Here is a 19,870-nt window from a genome sequence, read left to right on the forward strand (position 1 = left end):
TTGTTCCCTTCAAGGGAACTGGCCTCAGATGCCCTCCAGACTCTCGGTTTCTGGCTTAGGTTTTTTACATTCTCATAAATAGGGTGACATTACAGAGTGCTATGCAGTAATAGTTTGAGAGAGAGAATAAAGTATTTGTCTATATCAGCAAAAGAGCCAAATCCGTGTCGTAGGAAACATGTCATCTAAGGAGTAGGCAGCAACCCTCCAGCTATGTGCTCGACATTATGGTTGATTTGTGTTAAGTTTATGTAATTCTTCTAACTAAGTGCATTTCAAAGAATATTTACAGTCTATATAATGTTGCATATGAGCCACAGTAAGTTCTGTGTAGCTAGGGTATATAATAGGGGTTCCCTAGTGGCTCAGATGGTAAAGAATCCACCTTCAATGCAGGAAACCAAGGTTTGATCCGTGGGTCAGGAAGATCCCCCTGGAGAAAGGCATGGCAACCCACTCCAACATTCTTGCCTAGAGAATCCCATGAACCAAGGGGTCTGGCGAGCTACAGTCCACGGGGTTGCGAAGAGTCAGACAGGACTGAGTGACTAAGCACGCACACACAGGGTACCTAAGACACGCGAAAGTGCTGCCTGGAGGCTGTGATGCCAGCGCTACTCTCTGGGCCCCTTGGTGCTCTCGGAGACTGATTTTATTCGGGTGATAAGCTTCGGCGAGCTCTGTGCCCTTGAGGGTCTCTGGAGCAGCGTCTCACAGTGGGCAGTAGACAGCCGGCTGTGTCGCCCTAACCTCTAGCCAGCTCCGTTCACAGTGCAGTTGAGAACACAGTCACCCACGCCTGTGCTCTGGTCCTCGAGCTGGGCTCAGGCGGCCAGTTTCGTCTGGGAAGCTGAGCCCCGGAGCCTCCTCTCCTCCCTGGCTCCTGCCCGCCTCCCAAACACTGCTTCTGAGATGCTCTGTACTGGCCTGGATCCGCAACTGTGATGGGACTTAAAGGACTTCTTTAATGAACCAAGAGAGATATACAGAGAAAGCGAGAACAGAGGCTTGGTGATGCTTTTTTCCTTTACTTGACCCTTCCACCCAGACACAATGTCTAGGGTTATCTTGGCTTTAGCCTTGAACTTGAACTGAGCTAGAGAAGGGCTCTGGGACTGTCTCCCTCCATGGTCCAACCTCCCCAAACAGCTCCTGGCATGCTCTATGCAGGGCAAGAAGCAGACATCTCGACCCCCAGTCCAGAACCTCCCTTTGAGGGTTCGTTCTTACTCCTCACCTTGTTGGAACTTCTCCGAGAAATCCACTTGGCTTCAGGGAGCTTCAGGAATTTGGGGGGCACTGTATCCAGGGAGGGCCTAGGGGAGAGCTGAATATGAATGGTGTGAATATGAGAGATGGAGTCTGGAAAACCCAAGTGGACTGAAACTGACCAGGACACTCAATAAAGTCTGCCTCCTCCTCAGTCTTTCAGGAAGCTCTGTTATGTATGTTTACATGATTCATAAGAAAAGATATATTTAACTTTTACAACTCAAATAAGCAGAACATCTGCAGATAATGTGACTGAGTCCTGAAGACAGTGTCAAACACTGTAAGACAGTGCAGTTGGCAAGAACCTTCCACTAGAAGGACCCATTTTTCATGGTCCTTAGAATGACTGGGCTTCCCAGATGGCGCTAGTGGTAAAGAGCCAGCCTGCCAAAACAGGAGACTTAAGAGTTGTGGGTTCCATTCCTGGGGCAGGAAGATCCCCTGGAGGAGGGCATGGCAACCCACTCCAGTATTCTTGCCTGGAAAATCCCATGGACAGAGGAGCCTGGCAGGCTACTGTCCATAGGGTCCCAAAGAGTCGGACATGACTGAGCAACTTAGCATGCAGAATGGCTAGTGACTCCCTTCCTAAGTGTTTTCCTTACAGAGGATGCTTTGGGGGAAATTAGGGGGAAAGGGAAAAAGATTTAAAAAACCGATATTAATAACAATGTGGTGGGCTGCTCTCCTGACACGATCACCTGCATGGAAAATTTATTTTGTTTAAAAAAAGGTTTTCTTTGTGAACCTTATTTTGTTGTTTAGTCACTGAGTTGTGTCTGACTCTATGCGACCCCACAGACTGTAGCCCACCAGGCTCCTCTGTCCATGGGATTCTCCAGGCAAGAATACTGGAGTGGGTTGCCATTTCCTCCTCCAGGGGATCTTCCCAACCCAGGGATCAAACCTGGGTCTCCTGCATTGGCAGGCAGATTCTTTACCACTGAGCCACCAGCGAAGTCCAAGTCTTCTTTTACTGATGGAAAAAAAAAAAAAAAAGAACTTAGAAAGGTCAAGTGATTTAGCCAAGGTCATTCAGTTTGTCAGAAGAGTGGGCTGTAAGTGGAACCCATGGATGGGGCTCTGAAAACCGTGCATTTTCCTCAAGGTTATACCTTTCGCCCCTGTTGAAATAAAGAAGTGATGATCACAAGCAATGTTGATCTATTCAGACTTTCTTCCGAAAGGCATTTTGGACTTAAGAAAGACACTGGTCAATGGCCCTTTGTCTTCCTCCTCCATCCACAGTGCAGATCAGGTTTAGAACCCCCAAGAGTTTGAAAGGGTGGGCTTGGGCGGCATCTGGAGCCCTGAGGGCAGAGCAGCAATGGGGAGTGGGAGGCGGTTGGGGGGTGGGGTTGGGTAGAGGGCTGTATGGGGGTGTGGGGGGAGGGAGGCCCTGCTTGTCTCAGACTCTGGAATTTCCTGAAAGGATCTTTGACGTTGAGCTTGCAGCTCTGTGGCCTCTGGTGACAACGCATGGGGCCATTGAGCGGATGACCAGGAAATAGAAAATTCACAGCATCCACTTGTTATCATCAGAGGTATGAGGAAGGCAGGGAAATCCCTCAAAATGAGGGCGTTTATAGAGGACTTTTTATTCCTATATATAATAAAGAAAGTCGTTCAGTCATGTCCGACTCTTTATGACCCCCACGGACTATACAGTCCATGGAATTCTCCAGGCCAGAATACCAGAGTGGGTAGCCTTTCCCTTCTCCAGGGTATCTTCCCAACCCAGGGATCGAACCCAGGTTTCCCGCATTGCGGGTGGATTCTTTACCAGCTGAGCCACAAGGGAAGCCCAATAGATCAACATTTTACTCCTAACAAACAAGCAAATGTCTCCTGGGGGGGAGGGGACAGGGAAAGAGTTTAAACACCGCCCCCCGCCCTTTTTAAGCGCTTTGACAAAGCCGGGTGTGTCTCCCACGCCAGGCGCTAACGTGCTTTCACAGTAAAGGCAGCTTCTGGCTGAGGGTCTGGGCGTCTGCAGCCTCAGGGTCCCAAGGCTCCATCGCCTCCACTGGTCTCTGTGGGCCTGGAAAGAAAACTGCTCGGAACCCGCCCCCCGCCCATCCCGTCCCCGAGGCGACGCCCCACAGTATCCAGACGAGGAACCCAGGGGAAAGCGAAAGGATTCGCCCCAAGGCTCGGCGCACCCTGGCCACCACCTCTTAATTACGAAAGTTGTTTTCCAGTTGGATGCAGGTTGGAAAAGGACCCTCTGAATCGCACGACCCGCGACCCCTTGGGGGACCCTAACTTGCCCACGCGGCAAGTCCCGGGGGGACGGTCCCCCCGCGAGCCCCGCCTTTCCAAACCCACACTTTGCTGGGTAAGAGGCACCCACAATGCTCGACGGCCGCAGCTCAGCGGGTCCGGCACCCTTAGATTTTAAGAACCCCCTCCCCGGGGGGCTTCCCTAAGACACAGCCTCGCGGCGGTCCATCCCCGAACGGCCCCAGCCGGGGAAGGGGAAGCTGGGCAGCACGTCACCCCTTCTCTCGTGAAGCTTCCAGTCTGGCCAGAGTCAGTGGGACGTCAGTCTAGAGTTATCTAGTGCTGGGATCCGAGTTCCTGCTCCGGGGGGCTCTGGGGAGTGGGATCGCCTGGGGAGCAGCTCTCACCCAGGGCTTGGTGGTCTGCTCTGGGCCAGCAACGCCCTCGTGAATGCCACTTACCGTTCTGGTTTGTCCCCAACAACCTGGACGAGGTGGTTCCCAGAGCTGAGTTGCAGCTCACTCGTGCTTCCATTTCAATTACAGAGAGGAAAGCTAGATTACATTGGCGGATTCCCAGGTGGCGCTAGTGGTAAAGAGCCAATGCAGGAGACGTTAAGAGAGGCAGGTTCGATCCCTGGGTTGGGAAGATCCCCTGGAGGAGGGCATGGCAACCCACTCCAGTACTCTTGCCTGGAGAATCCCATGGACAGAGGAGACTGGCAGAACCCAGTTCTTAGGGTCGCAAAGAGTCAGGCAGGACTGAAGCGACTGAGCGCACAGATTAGGTTGGACCAGCACCTACCCAAGATTAGGTCCCAGCCAGCTCCTTTCGCAAGACTGGATGTCCCCGTTCACCTCGAGGGCCACCGGCTATACCAAGGTAGAACGCGCCTGGATCCCTGGGCTGGGGCAGTTCTCTGCAAAGTAGAAGTTCTGCAAGGACGCCTTCATACCAAGGGCGGTAGGTTCTGATACTCCAGGCCAAAGTCTCCCCAACCTCACCTTTCCCTCGGGACAAAGATGCGAGTCTGTCTGGGGAGGGCTCGAGGGGCCTTGGTTACCCAGGAGTTGTGTCATCTTGCGTTTTCCTCGCTGGTCAAGAGGGGCCGGAGATACACTGAGATGCTCCCATAGTGAGCCTGCTCGCATCGCTGTTGGCGGCCACCCCACCAGGCAGTCTTCCGGGGTGGACGGTCTAAACTGGCTGCCCTTCTACCTCCTGGACTGGAGGTTGTTTTCGAGGATGTCGGAAGTAGCTATTTACGCAGGCGTCAGAAAAAGATAAAAAAAAAAAAAAAAAAAACACGACTTTTCACCTATTTCAGTTTATTTTCTGAACGCTTTGGCCAATTCCACGCTCTTCGGTAACTTACGTGTCTGCAGGAAAACTTAACTCTTAAAAAAAGTGCTTCCAGCGCGGGGGTGGGACGCCTCCACCCCAGCCACCCCCCCCTCCAGCTCGGGAGCGCGACTCCAAAGTTCTTGCTAAATTTAATTTTCAGAGGAAAGCAAAAGTGACTTCTGATGGGCTTTTCGAGTAGCAGGGGCGGAGAAATGAAACAGAGCCCGCGCTTCAGCGGTGTGTTCTGTCTCCCCCCAGGCTGGCCTGGCCTGGCCTCGGAGACTTTCTGGGGAAAGGGCGGAGGGATGGGGTGGGAATCTAGATTTCTTCTGAAGAGTAGACACATGCTCCGAGAAAAGTATTCCGGTTTCTCCAAAGCACCAAAAAGTCGGAATGGAGGAGGTGCTAGACATGGTTTTCAAGGATGCGGATTTGCAAGTTTTTGACGGGTTGGGATGGGTCGTGGCGGGGGGGGGGGGGGGGGTGCTTCCCCCACCCAGGCGCGCGAGGACAAGAATCTTCCTTGCTGTTCCTCCGGGGACCCGTGTTGTCGAGTCCAAGAAACCAGTCCTGAAAATCTTGACATTTTACGCCTTTGCAGACTGCACGCGGGAAGTGCGCGCGGCCGGCAGGCACGCCTCAGGTCAGGTCAAGGGCAGGCGGTGCCCGGCGCGCCCGGGAACGCGACGCCGAGCTGCGGGCAGGGGGAGGCGGGAGGGCCGGGCAGTAGCCTCCTCGTGGGCCGGGGGCGCGAGACCCCCTCCGCTGCTGCCCGCGGGCGCAGGGGGCGCACGGCCCCATGACGCTGAGCCTGGATAAAATATGCCGGGACTGCGCTTCTCAAGCTCGTCAAGGCTGCGGGAGCCTCCCCGAGCCATCATCTTTCGTAATTGCAACCGTCAATCAAGGCTTTAAGACAAAGTCAGAACCGGGAAGGGCGAGCCTGGAGACCGGCCCCGTAGGACGGGAGATGGAGGCGTGGGGGACGCGGGGAGCGAAGTTTGCAGGGGAGCGGAGAGCAAGTTGAGTATGTTGGGGGTGGCTGGAGCCGGAGCCGTCTCACTGGGCCTCCGGTCCCCACCAGTTAACTGCCCCGCAGCAGGGGTGGCTTCCCCGGGGCTCTCTACCGGGAGGCCGCAGAGGCCAGACGTCCCGCGCTGAGGGTGGGAGGCGTCCGCCCGCGGGCCCCGGCTTTGTGATTCCAAGGCGGTGGGTGTATACTTAGAGCGCAGACCACCCCCAGGCCTGGACTAGTAGACCACCCCGGCCCTGCCCCTCAGCCCCACCTCCCCGCCCTTCCTGGCGTCCGCGCCTCCCCCGCACTGCCCCCGGCCCCAGCCGCGCGCTGCGGCCTCTGCCACCTGGAACCATACCCAGGTAACCTTCCCGGCACCGCGGACCGGCTGGGCGCCTCCTCCCGGCGCTCTGCTTCCTCCAGGGTGTTCGGGGAGACGCCCAGGCCCATCCCAGGTCACAGGGCGAGCGGCTCCGGCGGAGGCCCCCTGCCCCGCGGAACTGAAGCGGCAAGGACCGGAGGGAGTGCGGGGAGGGGGAGGGGTGCGCCCGGAGCCGGCCTGCTGCCCAGACCCCACGCGGAGCGCCCGGGGGGAAAGATGACCAGCCCTCGGGTCTCTCCCGCGGGAGGTTTCCCGCATCGTCCACTAAAGGCGGGGTTTCCACGTCCCCCGGAGGGGTCGGCATAGCTCTGGCCCTCGGGACAGCCCTCTCCCGCCCCGTTCCTGGAACGAGCCCTCGGGGCCGGGGGTTCTCGGGAAGGGAAGTTTTCTCCAGGTCTGAGGCCACCTTCGCATTCGGTGCCCGTTGGGCTCGCAGCCGACCCGGCAGAGCCGTGGCCTGGACTCGAGCTTCAAAGCAAGGCGAAACCTTTCCGCTGTTACACGCCTGCGCATTCTTTGAAGAGCCGATTTTAAAAAACCCTGACCCGGCCGCCTTTCTCACCCCGTCGCCGCTCCCGTTTGTGAGACAAATGGGTGCGGGTGGCTGTCTGTCACCCTCATGCCACGCCTTTGGGGAGCGAGGAGAGGGGAGAGTGGCCTCCACACTTGTGTGGCCTCAACAGGCCCTCTCTGGGCTGAGGCTGCGCTCTGAACCTGACCCCGACCTCTGCCTGCAGCCAGGTCAGGCACTCCTCATGTGCGGGCAGAAACGGGCCATACTGCAACCCGCGGTCCTGTTAGACGCTCTGCATCCTTCTCTCAACCCTCCCGACCTCTTCCTCCTGCTCCAGCAACCGGCGGGCCTTCCCTCCCTCACTGGGGGGAGCACTAGAGCCCCCCTCCCCCAGATGCCAGCCTGGTGTTGGTAAGGAGGGTCAAAGTGCCCCCAGATGCTCTCTGCAGTGGGAGGGCTTCGTAATAAACTTATTCTGAAAGTTCATGTGAATCCACACGCAAGGTGCTAGCATTGACTTGAGCCCTTTCTGAGCTTCATTCACAACGATGCTTACAGCAACCAGGCAATACTGAAAATGACTGACTGTGATATTGTCACCAAAATCTGAGCATCAGAATGATCACTGATGTCGGCAACTGCAACCCACTCCCCTTTACCACCTAAGGGGCGGCCTTCTCACCAAGTTGAAAGGTTTTCGTGAAACCTGCAGATGCTACTAAAACTGAGGTCTGAATAACTTCGACTCTGAGTACTGTATGTTAAGCAGCAAAGTGACAGGTCAGTTCTGAGAGGCAGCAGTGTGTGAATGGCCAGGCCTGGGATGTGGTGAGCAACCCATTTCATTCAAAAGTGTGGATTATGTATGGCAGTGATTGGAGTACTTTTCAATTCATCAGATACTGGACTGGCCAGTTTGAGTATGTGATCTCTATGCCATTCACACAGAATAAATTCAGAGCCTTTGAGATTCAAATTCACCCCCTTGTGGGTGGACTCTCAGCTGATACTGAATATGAGGCGTTTCACATGCAGTCAGGAGGCTGGGGATAGAGTGTTTTCATCTTGTTGAGATGAGATCTGAAAACTTTGAAGATGGGGCTGGGCTGGTGTGGAAGAGCTTGCATAACAGATGGTTCTTTAAAACTTTTTTTCAAGTGCTGGGCCTCTGGGCCTCAAGTGGCCCGTCCCACCCCAGAGACCTGCGGATGAAGAGGAAGCCGGCGCTGCTCTTTGCATTCTGTATGGAAACACGGCTCACTAACATTTTAGGAAGTCTGTCGCCAGCCTGATCTGGGGGCTCGAGGAGGCGGGTGGTGTTTATAAATGAGCGAAGGAGCTGGAGGAGAATGGGGGGCTGGGGAGGGCCGTTCGGATTCGAGGCAATTGCGCCAACTCTCGGCGACACGGCTGTTCGCTCCTGAGCAGGTGGACCGCGCCGCTGGGCCCCTCTGGGGGCGGGGTGGGGGGCTGTGGACTCGTTGCCGAGGGGAATGGGGCCCGGAGACCCTGGAGCGCAGACCAGCTCTTCTTTTCTCTCCTGGTTTGTTGAAACGCGTTCAACTCCCCCTCACCTAGCGCGCACGGCGGGCGCACCCCCGCGGGCTTCCCCCCTTCGCGCCGACACCTCCAACCAGCTTCTCCTCGGCCGCCGCGCTCAGGCAGAGGTCGCCTCTCAGCCGCTCTAAGACCCGCCGCGCGCACATCCCCCGCCCCGGGCGGTGTGGGAGGGGGCGAGGCGGGGTGAAGAGGTTGGGGCGGCGAGGGGCCGGGAAGCCTGGGCCTCGTCCTCATTGGCTGGCGCCTGGGGTCCGACCCGAGTCCGGAACCCGCGTCCCCATCCCCGGCCCTCACCCCTCATCCCGGCCTCCCCCGACCCGGTCCTCCTCCCCTCCCTCTCCCCCACCCCCAGCCTCGCCGCCCCGGGGCTGCAGAGGACCGCTCCCGGACGGGAGTGGACTAGGCGGCGGAGGGAGGCTGGAACTTCCAGCTCCACGCCTGAGAGTGAGCGAGAGGGAGGCAGACACGGGAGAGGGGCGGAGAGGAGACGGAGGCCAGAGACCGCGCGAGCGGGAGACCCTGCGGATCCCGAGCGGAGGGCAGCAGAGGGCGGGGTGCGGGTCGCCGAGCCGAGCCGTCCGGGAGCCGTGGCGGCAGCAGCAGCAGCAGCTCGGCCGCCGCCTCCGCTGCGCGCCCGGAGCTCGGCCGGACGCGCCCCCGCGCCCCCGGCAGCTGCGCCCTAGCCGAGCCGGGCCCCCCGGCCCGGACGCAGTCTTCGCTCGGTGCCCGCCGCTTCCTCCTCGCGGTTCAGGGGCGGCTGAGGAGCAGCGAACCTGGACGGGGCTCCGGGGTCCTGACGGCAGCCCCGGAGGCGACGGGGACGCGCTCCGGAGCGCCTGCGAGAGAGCAGCCGGCCGGCCGCCCCCTCCTTCTTCCCGGCGGAGTTGAAGCCGTGCCGCCCGCATTCAGGTGCAAGGCTTCCGGACGGACACGGACCCCTTGCCCCCGCCCGCGGCCGCCTTGTCATGCTGCCCAAAGTGGAGACGGAAGCCCTGGGACTGGCTCGGTCGCATGGGGACCAGGGGCAGATGCCGGAAAACATGCAAGGTAAGGAGGCGCTCGCGGCGCGCGGCTCCCGCGGCTCCCCCGCCCCCGGCTCGCCCCGCGGGCTGCAGCCGCCGGCCCCGCGCGGGCGCTGGACTGACCGCCCGGCGCTCGCCGCCGCGGGGCTGCTGGGCTGCGGGGCGGCGCGCGGGCGTCGGGCCCCGTCCCCAGGGAAGGCATAAAAGTTTATGGCTCTTGAACAATGCGGGGCGGGGATTTTCCGAGCAATGCCTAATTGGCCGCTTCTAATTAAGAAGAGAGGCTTCGAGCTCCGGCGACCGAAGCCGGGGCAGCCTCTGTCTAGAGATCTAATTATTCCAACTATCCTTCTAAGAAATGGAACTAATCTCGGGAAGCCCGAGCAGGTTCCCGGTCACTCGAATCGGGGGAACTTGAACCAGTGCTCTTGAGTGCAGAAGAACCCTCTGCCTGGGAAAGTCAGCTGCAGAAAGCGCAGGACCTCGGGGAGAGCTGGCTTAGCGGTGTCAGGACGCCAGGGCACCCTGCAGCCCCGGCGCACCCGGGGAGTCGGCTGGCATTGGAACAACTTCTTAAAACGGCAGGCAGAACTGGAAAGAACCAGTTGTCTCCAGCCGGGCACTGCGGAGTGAGTGCAGGGCGGGGGCGGCGGCTTAGCTTCCAGCCTCTTCGGTCGGATACCTGGGAATGTGGAAGTCCCGTTTGTTTCCCAAGCTTTTGATTGCTAACAACAAGCGCGAGGCCGAATGGCAAATCCCGTAGGCTGTATTTTCGCCACGTTCCAAAAGAAGCGATTCTAGACCCTGGCCGTGTTAAGCCCTTCAGAAGTTTATCGCAGTTGCTCGGGGCCAGGGAGGGAACAATGCTAGGAAAAGTCTCCGGTGCCCTTCCAACCTCGCCCCTGCCAGCGCGCAGGATGTGCGGGCCGGCGGGCCTGTGATTCCGAGCGCTTCCTGCCATCCCCTCGAGTGAACTTGAAAGGGCCGGGGACGCGCCGAGAGCAGAGGTCAGGGCTGGCGCCCGCGGCGGTGCGAGAGAGGCGGCGCGGGACCCGGGGCCTGAGGTCGCCCCGCTGTTTGGAGACGAGGGGACGGCGGGAGGGCGTGCGTCCCCGCCGGTGGGGTCGGTCATGGCTAGAGGATCCTGGGGTCTCGCCCAACCTCCAGGGAGGGCCGTGGAAGTCCCCGGGGGCCGAGCCCCTAGAGTCTAACCTGTAGGCTGGCTGCCCCGGGGAGGACCCGGTTGGCCCAAAGAGGCTTTCCCGCCGGGCACCTGGGATTCTGCGAAGCGGGCCCAGGGGAAGCAGCCCCGGGGCGCCGCATCGGGCCCCTCGGCCGCCACTGCCGAGGAATGTCCCTTGGGCGCCCTCGGAGCCGGCGAGATGCTGGCGTCCAAGGGAAAGTTTCGGCTTCTCCTTCCCGTGCGCGATTCTGAGCGCCTCGGGAAAAGAAGCGCAGGGAGAAGTTGGAGCAGGAAGTCGGGTGGGGGTAAGACGGGAGGAAGATAGCACTGTGGTATTTTCTTTGTAAAATTCGAGAGGGCCGTTCCTGACCCGATCCAGCGCCTGGGGCAGAGAGCCGGCCTTCCCTGGTGCCTGGGGCTCTGGGACGTCGCCGGCTGCTTGCTCAGCCCTGGGGTGGAAAGCTGGTGGAAAGCGCCCGGCGCGGCTTCCTCCAGGCGACGCGCGGCCTGCGGCCCGAGGGGAGCCCCTGGGGACGCGGACTCCACGCCCTGGCCTGGGCCGCGCCGCGGTCCGAACCGTGGCGGGTGGGGGAGAGGTGCAGCAAAGGGACCCCCTACCGGGTCCCGGGACGGTTCGGGGAACTCGTCCACGTGCCTGGGCGGTCTCTGCCGTCCCAGGCGCCGGCGTCCCCCGCTGCTTTCTCAAGACCGGGACTTCTTTGCTCGAATGCGTTGGATTCTCTGAAGACTCACTCGAGCTACAGCACGTGGGCGCCTCTGAAAGATGCCCGGGTCTCGCACCACGGCGTCGGTCTCCCCACGCGGCCTCGGTCTTGGAATTTTCCAAGAGGGTCCCCAGCCTCGGTCTTTAGGATGTCGGATCCCGAGGTGCGCACCGGGTCCCCTACCTCTTCGCACCTCTCTGGGGCTAAGTGAAGAGTTTACTTTGCTGGGGAAAGGGGGAAGGAGAAAGGCGAAAGGCATACACTTGGAAAAGTACACTTTTTCCCCTGTCCGAAAACACGCCTGGAGACAACAGTCACGACCTTTCAGGAGAGTGAGGCTATGAACAAACTTCTGGAAACCTCAGCCTCAGCCAAAGCCCAGGCTCCCCAAACCCGAGCGGGGACCTCCCTTGGCCCCCGCGAGAGGACTGCGCTCTGTGTCTCTATTTCTATTTCTCGGAGCTCAGACGCCTGCCTCGGCTTTTCCCATCTTTTCCTGGAACCCCCCCTCCCCAAACTCTGGTAACTCATCCCGATCTACGCCCCAACCCAGGACTCCATGTCTCGGGAGAGGCTCCCGGTAGGGGGGTCAGTCGAGAAGCGCGGCTAGGGACCCCCCCCACCCTAAAGGCCCTTTCCAGAAGCCCCCAGAATCCGTAAAGAAAACAGAACTGTATTTAAAACACACACACACACACACACACACACAACTCTTTGGCCAGGAGGCCAAAGTGGTGCTGGAGTGTCCTGGCACTTTGGGGACGGGTGGGGGGCCTGTTGTCTCCCTTTCCTTTTCGGTAAACAAATCAGAGGAAACTCCTGCCGGCTCTCAGTTCCCCCATCCCCCGCCCAGCCCCGCCCCGCCCCCTGAAAATGCCACTGATTAACTTAAAACAAACTTGACTGGGGCGTTCGTGCGCCTGTGTGTAGCCCCAAGTTGAGCAAGGGGCGAGAGGCAAGTGCGCCCCGGGGTTCGCAGGAGGTGCCCGGAGGCTTCGGCGGCGGCCGGGCCGCGCGGACCTGCCCTCGGCGTCCCCCGCCTTCCCCGGCCCGTGGCCCGCGCTGCGAGGCTCCCCCGGCGTGGACCGAGTCTCCGGGAGGGGCCGGATCAGGTATTACCTGGGTCTCCCGGCCTCCGCCCCTCCCGCGCAGTTTTTCTCGGTCTTAGAGCTGCGAAGACGCCTTCCCCGGACTGCGTCCGGAGCTGGACGGTTACCCGATCCCTGCAGGGAGCCGCGCGAAGCTGCCGCCTGATTTCTGTTTAACAGGGGAGCTCGAGGTGTTTATATTTTGCAGTGATGATCGGAAACATGTGAAGTTCATTAAAGGACTTCAGTACTTCGCGACGAAACCAAACTCTCGTGTGTATCTTTTGCTTTCCTTCTTTTCCTTCTTTTTTTCTTTCCCTTTACGTCCGTGCTCCCTCCCCTTTTTCTAGTAATTTTTACAGTAGATTTTCAAAAGTGCAGAGATCAAAGCCCAACCAGTACGTAACTGGGTGTTTGGATTAATCTAACAGCTCTGAACGCTGGGAGCCTCGGGCTGTGGCTGGAACAGAGCTGCTGACGAAGTGTCCGGGGCTCCCCGTTCCCGGTGGAGGTTGGGCGTTGCTTTCACTCAGACACCTAAGGCTCGGGGAACTGTGGGCAAACCCGGTTCCAGTGAGAGGATGACGCTGTGTGCTGCTTTCTCTTCCTTAGGAAAAGGTGACGTTTTGGAACTTATCAGCAAGGCGATTTAAAAGGAATTCTAAGTTGTTACTTTATGCAGTTCGTGTTTCTTTTCTGGATCTCTTTTGCAGAGTTAAGAGACTTGTGTTCAACAGTGGTCAGCTTAAGAATGTTTAACAAAAGAATTTAGAATTATTTTTAAATTAAAATAATGTGAAGTGCTTACTCATTGATGCCAAAAGAGGTTTTGCTTTGACTGTAAAAATAACTCTGCGGTACACCTGTAAGACATTTGTATTTTCTGTTTTACCTGGTGATGTCTGCCCTCCAGTCACCAACCGCTTCCTTTTGCAGGATTGAAACCTACCTAGTAAGTTAATCGGGTGTGTGCATCCCTCTTCTTGTTTCAGTGTCCCCGTTTAAAATGGTGAATTACTCCTATGATGAAGATCTTGAGGAGCTCTGTCCGGTGTGCGGAGACAAAGTGTCTGGGTACCATTACGGGCTCCTCACCTGTGAAAGCTGCAAGGTGTGCTTCTGCGTTGCTACCTGAGAAATGTAATGTTCAAACCAAAATAAACCACTGGACCACTTCTTCAGGCTAAATGTAGGCTGTCTTTTTTGGACTCAAAAATGAGAGAGGGAAAGAGTGAGTCTTAGTGAGATGATTCTTAGAAATATGTGTCTGATTTAATCCCCAAAGCAAAGAAATTTATGCTGTTTAGAAAACTTTGCCAGTATCACGACTTTAAAATAGTTTATTGCAGGAAAGTGATGTAGCTGTAGAAAGGCTTCTATTTCTAACAGTCCGGAATATTGATTTTGCTTGACTTATATATATTTAAAGCATCGTTGTTCTTGAGAGCCAACATGACAAAGTATTTCCCAAATACATTTTAACTTCAGAGTATTCTGTGCTACACATCCAAACATTTTTTATCCACAGATATAAAAGTCTAAATTCCCAGCTGCATGATTTCATCCTGATTTATTCTAAAAATAATTTTTAAGACTTTGGGAATTTATATCAGAAAGAATAGAAACCAGATCTTAAGTTTATAATATGAGTAGTTTTAAGTATATGGTGACTTATTTAAATGCAAGAGTTTTTAATATGTGAGATGTACTGTATTATTACTAATAACATCAACTATACAGTAAGGATTTATCTCAGACTTTTTTCATATATTCTCAGTAAATTTAATACTCCTTATTTTTCAACATTTTTAAAAGTAGAAAACTCAGTACAATTACTAAACCACTGCCAAGAAAATCTCTTCTCTTTTTTTATAACAAAGTAAGATGGTTTCACTTTGTGGTCAGTAGGGCAAACAGAGAATATACCATCTAAGCAGTTACTGTGTTATAAAGCTACAGATTTTATTTCTGATTAATTCTTTTGGGTGAAATATAAGGAAGGCATACACTCTGCTAAAACCCAGTTCTCTGCTCTACATGCTTTTTTCCCTCATAAGTTTCACCTTTTTCTTTGCAGTTCCCCAACTTCACGTATTCCAATGGAATTATGAACATTTTCCACATTTTTCCATTTTATTCTTTAAATGCTTTTGCTTTTAACTCTGTAGTGCTGACGTTTATAAAACATCTGAAGTGTTTTGTTATTTCATTTTTTCTATTGGTATTTTACTGTAGTTTGCCACCAAAATTATATCAGACTACGTAAAAATAATTCAGCTCTCTAAAAGTACCTTGTCTGGAACATGAAGGTTAATAAGGAAAAAAAAACAACAAAACTACTGATCAATATAGCATGTATTTTCCCCTGAATGTTGAGATAAAACTGTGTAGACAAAGCTCTCCAAGATTTGATGTGATTCTTGTGAAGAATAACTCTGATGTCAGAAAAATCTCCACCATAGCCTGGTTTTGAAGGGTTGATCTTGTTAAAACGTGAAACAAGCCACAGAACCACATAAGGACTCAAACGGTGCAATAAAAAGATTTACTGGTGATTTCCTTAAAATGAAACAATAGAAGAGACGGGTGTTAGCTTTATAATATGTCTTACTGTTTTCTCTTATAGGGCTTTTTTAAGCGAACAGTCCAAAATAATAAAAGGTACACGTGTATAGAAAACCAGAACTGCCAAATTGACAAAACACAGAGAAAGCGTTGTCCTTACTGTCGATTTCAAAAATGTCTAAGTGTTGGAATGAAGCTAGAAGGTAAGTTTTTTCTAAAGACTGCTGCCTGTTCAAATTCTCCAAGGACATAGGATTTAAAACAACATTGTACTTATAACATGGTAACAGTATTTTCTTAGTCTTTTAACACTATTGACAATAATATCTTTTTACATTTTGTCAGCAGTATAGTCTGAGTCTCATTTAAAGGCTGGTGAAATCTACTAGGAAAAAAGTTTTTAACATTGGCGTTTCGCCTCCCCACCTCATTTTTTAGTTTGAGAAGCAGATGCATTTCATAGGGTAGATGAAAGCAAGACCAATGTGATTCAGCTGAGAACAAGTAAAAATAATTTGCCAAAATATTTTTTAAAGTCCTTTAAAGGTTTCAGATCAGGATGCCCTAGTAAAAAAGTTTGATTTTAATCTTTTTAAATAGGTTAACTTGTCTTGATTGTTACTATTAGTTTCATGATTCCTGAATAAGAGTTAAAACCTTTAATTATAAAGAGATTTTTCTCATGGAGAGTATCATTTTTGATTGTGTAGGAAAGCACAGTTTTTTTAAGATGATGACTGAGCCTGCAAAATTAAAAAAAAATTTTTTTTTGAGAATCAGGAAACATGAAAATTAATGAACTGTCATGTCGGTAGCAGTGGTTTGACGAGAACAAGAGAGTGGCTCCCCCAAAGCCACATTAAGCTTTGTGTTGAAAAAGGAGGATCTGCGTTTATACTGTACAGACTGGAGGAAGTAAAGTTAATATGTGACTGCTATAAATAACCTGTAGTTCATGGATGTTATGGTGTGTTGCTGGTTTTCAGTCTCTGACCCACTGACTTTCCACAGATTGCATATACTGTAAATAAAGTAATAAGAAGGGATACAGACCCCAGAGATGTGCCGGATGCGGGGGCCCATTCCATTTGATCAGTGAGACACAGACTAGTTGTCTTTGGGGCTTTTCTGTTGCATGGCACTCAGACTTGATGGAAATACTCAAAAAATTTCAAATACTCTGCAGAAATTGCTAATAGATTCCTTCCCAATAGAAGAGGCCTCGTGGGTTATCTGGGGACTGTGATGAGATTGAGAAAGGATGTAACTGCTTGTCAGTTTCTTCATTACCAATCACTTTATTATTTTCCAAACAGCAAAACAGTGTGGTAGATGCTTATGATAGTATGAGACTCGGAAGATAAAATGTTAAAAATTAAACGTTGTGACCGTTGATTAAAAAAGAAAAAGGAACAGGTTGCCTTTCTCTAGCTTAAAAAGTGTGCTTTCTTAATAGGAAGTCACTTGTGGTGCGTGTTCATACTTTGTTCACAGTGAGAAGAAACAGTCGAATATTCAATAAATACCATCCAGATGAAAAACTCTTTATTATCTTGTGTGGTATTCTGGGTGCCCAGCATTCACAATAAATTTTTAATGCTGTACTAATCCGAAGATAAAAAGCTCCAGAACTTAACCTCCAGCAATTTCACCATGTCACAGGCTGTCAGAGGTGCTGTGTCTGGTCTAATTGCCAGTGGTCACTGTGAGCCAGCAGAGACCCACTACGGATATTGCTGGACGTGGCCCCGGACACCGCCCGGTACCGGGACGGTGGACCGTTCTGACAGCTTCGCAAATGAATCTGCGTTTCGTTAGGTCCGGTTCTGCTTAATTGAAAACAATGCCCGGTGGCTACCTGGTGTGTGCCCGTCAAGTCTGGGTGAGGATGGTTTCCCGAGAAGAGCGTGTACCTAGCGATTTTGCAGCAAATTAGCCAAAAAGAATTTGAGAGAGGAAGCTGTTCTCAGGAGAAATAGTCACAATTTGATCCAGTAATGGCCCCTTTGATTTGGGGGGGTGGTGCGCCCTCTGAGTAGTTTGTGTTTCCATAACGAGAAGCCCAGCCTTGCTGGCAGGACAGAATCCGATCCTCGTCCTTAGCAATACCCCAGGGGTAGCAAGCACTAGGAGTCTCTTCAGTCCACCAAAGGGTTAATGTGTCCCCACATAGCCGAAATATTTTTTTGATGACAAACACACTTGGAGGAAAGAATTCATAAATAAAGAGGACATGGCTTTTTTTGGGACTCTTTGAGAGCTATTGTGGTGAAAATAACCACATACAGACCACTTCTGGTCCATTTTGAGCCTAACTATCCGGAGATCGGGACAGTGCTCAGGACTTACATCTTATTTATACCCTTACTTCCTTTTTTTTGTTTTTTCATGCCCACACCAACAGCGGTAAGGGCAGACCGAATGCGCGGAGGAAGGAATAAGTTCGGGCCCATGTACAAGAGGGACAGGGCCCTGAAGCAGCAGAAGAAAGCCCTCATCCGGGCCAACGGACTGAAGCTGGAAGCCATGTCTCAGGTGATCCAAGCCATGCCCCCCGAGCTGAGCATCTCCTCTGCGATTCAGAACATCCACTCTGCCTCCAAAGGCCTACCTCTGAACCACGCTGCCTTGCCCCCTACAGACTACGACCGCAGCCCCTTTGTGACCTCCCCCATCAGCATGGCCATGCCCCCTCACGGCAGCCTGCCCGGGTACCAGACCTACAGCCACTTTCCCAGCCGCGCCATCAAGTCCGAGTACCCCGACCCCTACACCAGCTCCCCGGAGTCCATCATGGGCTACTCCTACGTGGATAGTTACCAGACCAGCTCCCCGGCCAGCATCCCCCACCTCATCCTGGAACTGCTCAAGTGTGAGCCCGACGAGCCCCAGGTGCAGGCCAAGATCATGGCCTACCTGCAGCAGGAGCAGGCCAACCGCGGCAAGCACGAGCGGCTCAGCACGTTCGGGCTCATGTGCAAGATGGCAGACCAGACGCTGTTCTCCATCGTGGAGTGGGCCCGCAGCAGCGTCTTCTTCAGGGAGCTCAAGGTACGTGCCGGCCGCCGGGGCGCAGGGCTCCGCTTCCCTCCGCACGGCCCGGCCTTGTGCCGCTGCACAGGGTCTGGGTGCCGCGCACACGTTGTCCTTCCTTCCTTGTAAAGCGGTGTTTCAGACCTTGACTTCAGAACTGCCGCGGCTTCCCTCTATGCGCCTGTATTTTCTGCAGCTCTCCGTTTAGGGGCGTGGCATTTAATGTCACACACGGTAAACTTAGTTGGGATTTTTTTTTGCTGAACAGGAAAAATGCTATTCCCTCTCCCTTATTTTTACCTTATTCCCTCTGCCTTGGTTTATGGCTGAAACATTGAGGCCGATGTGAAACAGTGAAACAGAGCGCAGTAAACTTTTGAAGAATTACCAAGTAAGGGGCTCTATTATAATGGTGCCAATTGAGAAGGAAAAAATGCCAACATTTCGTTGTGTTTAGACGCTAGAGAAGCCAAATGGTACCGCTGGTTAAGACTATCAAGTAGGTATTTCCTGCCTGTTTACCTTGACATTAGGTTGGTAAACCTTTTGTTTTCAGAGCAGATTCCAATAGGATGTTTACTGCCTTTGGCTGCGGAATGAGCCCCGTGTGAGTGCTAGTCTGCTTGGCTGGGCTTTGGTTCTCATAATCTGTGTCTGTCGTTGATTTTAATGGATTGGTACATTGTAAACACAGTCCTTGTTTGTACAAGGATCTCTGTTTAACTACATAATTATTTTATTTCCTGAAACTGAAGACTGAATTAATATGGGAAAGTTGTAATGAAGTTTGGGATCATGGAGCAACTGCAGGACCGCCAGTAGCAGCGTTGGGTGGTCAGTGGTTTCATTCTCTGCGTTAAAGACAGAACTGAACTCTGGGCTTGATTTCTAGTCTCTCTGTTATAAAATCAATTTCTCCCTGTTACCGTGGCGGCTTCAGCCTTTAGGAGGAGATTTTAAAATCTCTGCAAGGAGGAGAGTATAAAGCAGACTTTTCATTTAAAGGTTCTGTCTAAAGCTGTGTGCATGTGGATGGGCTGGAGTGTGGAAACCACATCCAAATGGAAAACGCGGCTTTCCACGGCCACCTTCCCTCGACACCCGTGATCTGAAACAGGAGAGTTATCTGAACGGGCCCGGGCGAGTCGCTGGGCCGCCGTCGGGTCTAGCCCTGCTCCGGGGCGCCTGTCCCGCGTGTGCAGAGGGCCGATGGTGGGGTTCACACCGGGACTGAGCAAGGTGCCCTGTTGGCTGGCAGACCAGACCCTGTGGCGTGGAACCACCCTGGTGTCATCAGGTGCTTATCATCAACAAGCAACGCTTTCTTGATGGTGATCTTGGGTTCGCAACGTTGTCCCTTAAGAGAACAGGTAAGGGATCGGAAAATGAAAACGAAAATGATCGTTGCAGATGCAGCTGATAGGTTAGGAAACTCAGAAGGACGGAAGCCTCGCCTTCGCAGAGGGACCCAGTTGGCGTCAGATCCTTGCTGCTTAGTAACTGTCTTTGTTGGGCAGGTTGTCAGTCTCTGAGCCTGAGTTTTCTAGTCTGTGAAATTACAGGTGTGGTGGTGTGGGGGAGGTGGAGGTATGTAGGGAATAACAGTACATCTATTGAGACATTTCAAGGAATAAACGAGACTATGTGGGCAAAGCATCTAGTCCTGGGAACCCAGCATATATTATATACTTAGTAAATCAGTGCTATTTTAAAATTGTTCTTACTGTTTCATGACAAATGCGTGGAGGCTTTACTTAATACTCTTATGTTCAGGAAAAAAACATGCACTTTGTACTCTTTTTAGTTTGACGTTGAAAAGCAGAATTACCATCTGCATGATAGAGAAGTAAAATTCTACAATAGTAATTAATTACTTCCAGTTGAGGACCTCAAACTTGCCAGGCAGTACGTTGAGTGTGAGATGGATACAAGGTTGAATAAGAC

General features: G+C 53.2%; 1 protein-coding gene and 1 long non-coding RNA gene across 14 annotated transcripts in view; one reads left to right on the forward strand and one right to left on the reverse strand.

Moving 5' to 3' along the window:
- Nucleotides 1-5,317, reverse strand: part of LOC112441878 (uncharacterized) — an 85,354-nt gene extending 80,037 nt beyond the window's left edge. The window contains exons 1-2 of one of the 3 annotated variants that reach the window (XR_009490934.1): nt 3,957-5,314; nt 1,238-1,327 (exon numbers count right to left, since the gene is read on the reverse strand). This is a non-coding gene — a long non-coding RNA (uncharacterized lncRNA). Of the gene's footprint in view, nt 1-1,237; nt 1,328-3,956 lie in introns of all 3 variants that reach the window. The other 2 variants (XR_009490935.1, XR_003029840.2) reach the window with 2 other exon arrangements.
- The window catches only part of NR5A2 (nuclear receptor subfamily 5 group A member 2), a 128,287-nt gene that overhangs the window by 2,682 nt on the left and 105,735 nt on the right, over nt 1-19,870 (forward strand). For 4 of the 11 annotated variants that reach the window (XM_005217382.5, XM_024976439.1, XM_059875488.1 and 1 more), the window contains 3 exons: nt 13,321-13,439; nt 14,955-15,096; nt 17,298-17,944. In XM_005217382.5, coding sequence (XP_005217439.1) covers nt 13,321-13,439; nt 14,955-15,096; nt 17,298-17,944 — 908 coding nt within the window. Of the gene's footprint in view, nt 1-5,369; nt 5,483-9,219; nt 9,358-12,166; nt 12,353-12,502; nt 12,602-12,761; nt 12,947-13,320; nt 13,518-14,954; nt 15,097-17,297; nt 17,945-19,870 lie in introns of those variants that run through there. The other 7 variants (NM_001206816.1, XM_024976442.1, XM_059875490.1 and 4 more) reach the window with 7 other exon arrangements.

This window comes from Bos taurus, chromosome 16 (assembly GCF_002263795.3).
Source record: "Bos taurus isolate L1 Dominette 01449 registration number 42190680 breed Hereford chromosome 16, ARS-UCD2.0, whole genome shotgun sequence".
Lineage (NCBI taxonomy): Eukaryota > Metazoa > Chordata > Mammalia > Artiodactyla > Bovidae > Bos > Bos taurus.